This window comes from Antrostomus carolinensis, unplaced genomic scaffold (genome assembly GCF_000700745.2).
Source record: "Antrostomus carolinensis isolate BGI_N321 unplaced genomic scaffold, ASM70074v2 scaffold49167, whole genome shotgun sequence".
In the NCBI taxonomy this organism is placed as follows: domain Eukaryota; kingdom Metazoa; phylum Chordata; class Aves; order Caprimulgiformes; family Caprimulgidae; genus Antrostomus; species Antrostomus carolinensis.
In genome coordinates, this window is record NW_010329056.1 from 4,122 (window position 1) to 10,322 (window position 6,201).

At 39.1% G+C, this 6,201-nt stretch overlaps 1 protein-coding gene across 1 annotated transcript in view; it reads right to left on the minus strand.

The window, feature by feature from the left end:
- The window catches only part of LOC114818765 (leucine-rich repeat-containing protein 7), a gene marked incomplete at its 5' end in the record, with an annotated part of 7,024 nt that extends 2,794 nt beyond the window's left edge, over positions 1-4,230 (minus strand). Inside the window, one exon of the mRNA XM_029086062.1 lies at positions 4,028-4,230. Coding sequence (XP_028941895.1) covers positions 4,028-4,230 — 203 coding nt within the window. The remainder of the gene's footprint in view (positions 1-4,027) is intronic.
- Between the last annotated feature and the right edge of the window lie 1,971 nt (positions 4,231-6,201).

Below are 6,201 nucleotides of genomic sequence, written 5' to 3' on the forward strand. Positions count from 1 at the left end.
AGGAATGTTCAAATTCCCTCCAAAACTCCACAAATTCTCTCCAAAACTCCACATCATTGCAATCGACATTTTGTAGGTACATGATATTTCGTATGTGTCATATCAATTGACTGTTTTAGTGGCCTGTGGTAAATTAAAACATTTGATTTTATAATTTCATTTCTTGAAATGAATTTACATTTCATTTTTACACTTAAATACATTTTAAAACAAGCTGACTGCACGCAGAAGAAATTTGCTATCTTCGAGAAACAAAATGCTTTGACATTATCAAAACGGTATGTTCCTAAGTCCCCTCCAAAATTCAGGATTATTAATTCAAATTTTATAAAATGTCAGGATTCCCACTGCAAAAAACAATCCTCCTTTCAACCTGACATAATCCACAAATCATGTTGAAATCACCTATTTAACATGGCCGCTCTCCTCAAGAAATATCACCACCTCACGCAACACCTTATGGATGGAAAAATCAATCAGATGACCCTAGGAAAAGGAAGCAGTCACAAAAAGCCATCGCACAGTCAGGTTCATCACAAGGTTAGAGGTGCTGCGTATGAAGAACAAGCAGCTGTGTTTTTTAGATAGAGCTGCTTACAGCTTCTTCAAGCCCAGCGTGCCAGCAGCTATGAGGAAAATGCAACATTGCCCTGGTGTGAGCTGGGCCAGAGCTGGTTCTGTTCAGCAGCTGGAACAGCACTGGGGTTGGGTTCAGCTGGGATTTGGTAGGAGAAGAACGTTGATCACACACCGATGTTTGCAGTTGTCACTGGAAGTCGAAGGACTTTGTGTTTGTCCGTCTGCAAGCGCAAGATCTCAGGGGGGAGGAATATTGAACTGGATCAGCTCCATGGGCATTGGGCTCTGCCAAGGGGCTGTTCCATCTCCTGTCCCCCATGGGCAGGAGATCCATGAGGGGCTCTTCCTCTCTTGCTCTCTCTGGCTTTGGCTCGGGCTCTGGCTCTCCCGGGATTGCGGTTTCGGGTCGGGATTGTGGCTCCTGCGGGATCGTGATCTGGGAACGGGCCGGGCTTGGTGGGTGGGTGGTGAGCAATGGCACACTAATTTTGTCCATTTCAAATTAGTCCAGATGTCACTGGATATTTATAAGGGAAAGCTGCTGGGGAGAGTTTTCATCTCCTCCATCTTTTCCTGGGCACTGATTGCCAGTGACTCCACTTTCATCCAAATCGGTATTTTTTTTTATTAGTCATCAATTCATTTGACTCACACAGACAGGGACTCACCTGCAGCAGCAGCTCACGATAATGAAGTCAAAGACAAATAAAATAAAAGACTTGGCTAGATTTAGGGGAAAATAGAGAATAAGAATAATGCAACAATCCTATGAATCCTTAAAGAAAAGGAAAATATTAGAAATTAGGAACTAGAAATCCTTTTTTAATGAAGATAGCAGGGAAAAAGCACAATTATGGTGCATAAAATGTAAGGTAAAAATAAAAAAAAACAGGCAGAATGAGTTTAATACATCAGTTTAATGCAAAATAATTTTAGGTTATCAGGTATCTAGGTAGATAAGGACTTTATATAATAGAGTTTCTACCTATGCCTTTTTCCTTACATTTTTAAACATGATAAAGCATTCTGATAAGAGAAAATTTCACAAGAATATTGTAAATTCAGAGGCACACAACATTTGGTAAATAACAGAAAATTGACACATTTTCTCTGGAAGAAGCGATTTGGATTCGTATTTACAGAGAGAAGAAAGTTCTGCCTATGGTAGATCATAACGTGGAATAAAAAAATGTGAATTTTAAGTAATACGGTGTCATTTTAAGAAAAAAAAAAAAAAGACATTTTCTCTCCTAGAATATGAATTCAAGAGTGAAAAAAGGTTCCAAGACATGCAGCAAAAAATATCTGAAGCAGAAAATTTGATAAAGAAATTATTGGGGCTGTTTAATTTAGGATAATGCTTAATAAAGGTTTAAGACAAAAAATTATGAATGGTATAAAGAAAGCAATCTAACACTCTCGATCTTCTCTTCCAAAGGTCGGGACTGTGTTAAACGATGCATTTACCCAAAGCTAAGACTGATTAAAAGAATTTCCTCAATACATTATACTGGCTTCAAAGTATTATTTATAACCAAGAAAAATGAGGAAAAGAGACATGCAAAAAAAGAGAGTTCTATACATTTAAATCTCTCCAAGGTCTCTATTTATCTGCTGGCTTGTTTCACAGGTAACAAACACAAAATAGCTGATAGCACCCCCCAGAGCCAAGGTTTCATTTCACATTTCAGTTGTGACCGACAGTATCAATGATCATAGAATATCACAGAATCATTTAGGTTGGAAAAGACCTTTAGGATCATTGAGTCCAACCATAAACCCAACACTGCCAATCCCACCTCTAACCCATGTCCCTGAGCACCACATCTACACACTTGTTAATTACCTCCAGGGATGGTGACTCCACCAGGGCATCCTGTTCCAATGCTTGACCACCCTCTCAGTGAAGAAATTTTATCACCACCCCAATTTCATCATTTTGGACCCTTCAGCTCTGGCCCTCAGGTTTTCCATACAGAATTCTGGTTTATTGCTCCTGTTCTATGCCCTGATATATTTGTTTTCTATTATATGCTACAATTTAGTTGGAATATCGCGGTGATGCAGACTTTCAAGAGACCCCAACCCAAATACTCCCAAAATCTCTTGCTAAATTAGACAATTTATATATTCTTAAATATATTAATATATACAAGGTTAGCCACATGTTATTATTAAAAGATAAATAGTCCTGAAGTATTCATTAGCAGGAAAACAGCCTCCACCATAACACCTTTCATATTTATGGTGACAGAAAAAATATCTGGCTGTCCACTGTCCTTTCTCAGAGCAGGAGAGATAAGGCAGCTCTCCACATCACACTTTTTTTGGTGACACTTAAAAAGATTGTAGCCACCCTGCCTTCCCAGCTGTAAAGAACCTCCTGATGGAGTGAGCAACCTTCAGCAATGAACCATCATCTCCGCAGAAAGGAACAGTATGTAATGGAAAAAATGTGTTTTCTACATTTGTAAATGAATTTATATAACGTCTCTATGCAGTGTAAGTAAGAACTATGTTGAGAGATGATGAAGAATGGGTTACAGTAGAACACTGCTTAATTAAAGACGTGTAAGCATCTTTTATTATTGTTGAGAAAAATTCAATTAAGGAATGGATTACATTACTTCATGCTTCATTATGTAGCTAGCACCTACTATTAATTGGTTTTTCCACTACCTTGCCCTCTTTTGTTTCCAGAACACTTAAGTTACAGTAACTTTTAATTCCTTGTATTAAATATTAATCAACAGAAGAACAGATTAAAAGACCTATAAAAGTTTTAGACAGGAAGGATAACTTCAGTAATCTCATTGCAGGACCTCATTTGCAGTTGCAAAAATATTAGTCAGCTGGCACTGGTACTTCTCCTACATTGATAAACATCTTATCCAGGCTAAGAGCTTGCTTTTCAAAGATCACCTACACCATGTATCAGCATGCTCCTGGTCAAGGAATCAAATGCCAAATTAATTACTCGTTGTGCAAGAAGTTGCCCAGAGAAGCTGTGGCTGCTCCTCCCTGGAAGTGTTGAAGGCCAGGCTGGATGAGGCTTTGAGCAACCTGGTCTAGTGGAAGGTGTCCCTGCTGCTGGCAGGGGGGTTGGGACTGGATGAGCTTTAAGGTCCCTCCCAACCCAAACCATTCTATGATTTTAAGTCTTTCTTTTGAACAACTGTTAATTTCCCAACTTCAGACTTCCCTGGCTGCCTCCTTGTGCTATGAAGCAAGTAGAAGGAGGTGGCCATACTCCTCCCCACACAGTATCATTGACAAGAACAGCTCAACTGTTTGGGTTCTTCAGACAGGGCAGAAAGAAAACATGTAAAAATGTAACTAAATCTCTCCAGTTAACATCCATGACTTCCCCCAGCAAGCAGGTCCCCTGCTCAAGAGCTATTTCAGAGTTGAAGCACACGGTGAACACACATTTAAGAACATCGATTACCTTAGGTAGCTCTTCAATTTGATTGGCATCTAGGTAAAGCTCCTCTAACGTCCGTTCAAAGTTAAAAACCTCCTTTGGCACCTGTTGTAGGCCACAGTGAGAGTAATCCAACACCGAGACGATTTCTTCTTCGCCACGAAAACACCGGCAGGGCACCAAGCGGCCGATAATTTTCCTTTTGGTTGTCATCTCCAAACAGCATACTGAAGGAAAAGGGGAAAAAAACCAGTTTTCTGAAACTATCAAGATGTTGGGGATTATTTCTTTAGAATTATTACCACAATCGCAGTCCATTAAATAAATTTTTTTCCTGAGGGATATCTGTAGTCTGCATTCTGAATTTCTTATTTTACTTTTCTAGAAAGCATAAAAAAGTGAGATTTGTATCTCAAATACATCATCTGTTCCCCGACACTGGGACCCGCCAAGACCATCCACAACCATTGCTTTCCTCAATGATGAGAATCAGGTGTGTAAATCCTACACGTGTGAACAGGTTCACCCAACAAAGTACAAAATGACCAGGTTTTGGTCCCTTGCTCCGTTCGAACTGTGAGTCATGGAAGTGATCTGGAGTCACTCGGTTCCGATCTGCCCTGACAAACACCCAGCTGGATTATACCCAAATATATTGAAATATATATTGAAATATATATTGGGAAGGGACCTGTTCCTCAGCTTGCCCCAGTTACTGCTGGAGTATATTTGCCGTCTTTTCAAGCAATTGAATAAAGGGAAGGATAAGTCAACTGAAGTGCTTGCAAAACTAGAAACAAAACTAAGGCAAACCCAGTTTGTTTACCTGTTCTATGACTTTAATCTGTTAGCAGAAATACCATTAAATTCTCAGCAGCAAAATAAACTTCTGGGAAATGCCACCACAGTCTGTTCCTTTAACTTCTTCTAATCTAGATGCCAAGTTCTGCAGATCTTCCTTGCGGACGCCACTCGCACGAGCACCGCTAACTCATGTAACAGTTGACACAAGCGTATCTTACTATTCTTCATCCTTTAACTCCCTACTCTTGAGCTGAGGGAACACTCAACAAGCAGATTTCATACATGTCAAGCAGTCTCTAAATCTGGAACAGATATTGACACTATTTTTAGAAGTTATTTTAACATGTTCACAGATAAATCGGGCTGTTCTGAAACATACTACCACAAAGTCAAGAAGGGCTAAATCTTCAGCTCCCATTTTCTAAACCACTTAGAAGGTTTTGAGTCACATTTATGAAAAAAAAAAAAACCAAAACCGCACAAAATTATTCCAAGTAAAGCAAAATAAAGCTCATCAGGACCCTCTTTCACAGGATGTCAGTGAAAAAGCAACTGTATGTTCATGCAAAATATCAGTGGGGATAATTCATATTGCTTAAGCCATTATTTATCTGAAAATTAAGATGAAAGAAAAATTTAATTAGTCAGATGATGCTAAATTCATGGATCTCTGTGACTTTTTTAGTGTGTAATCATAGAATCATAGACTGGTTTGGGTTGGAAGGGACCTTAAAGCTCATCCAGTCCCAACCCCCCTGCCAGCAGCAGGGACACCTTCCACTAGACCAGGTTGCTCAAAGCCTCATTCAACCTGGCCTTCAACACTTCCAGGGAGGGGGCATCTACAACTTCCTTGGGCAACCTGTTCCAGTGTCTGACCACACTGATATTTTGGAGGTAAATAAAACACTCAACTCTTTTATTTTCTTATTTCAGGTTTATTAGCCCCCAACCTGCCTCTAGCAACCCCAATGAGGTGAACACATGAACACTGCCAGAAAAAATACTGTGTTTTCATGTTCTCAAGAAGGCTGAGATGTTGAAACAAACAGTGAAACCAGAGTGCAGCTGGTTATTCATTTGGCAGTGCCAATGACAAGCTTTCTGGCACTGGATTTTGGCTTAAGGGTAAAGCTTAAAACAGAGAAATTTTGTAATTCAGCTTGACCAGGTGCCAAGTTTGTGCGTATAACATAAAAGTTGTATCTTGTTTACAGTCAGCTGATGCAATGAAAGCAGCTGCATAATACAGTGTATATGAACTTCCAAAAATGTAGAAATGGAACACATAGGTATGAAATAATAGGTTATTATTATTAACATATATATAATTAAGTTATTATTATTATATCATCATTATAATTATTATTATTATTTCAGTTCAACAGTCCAGT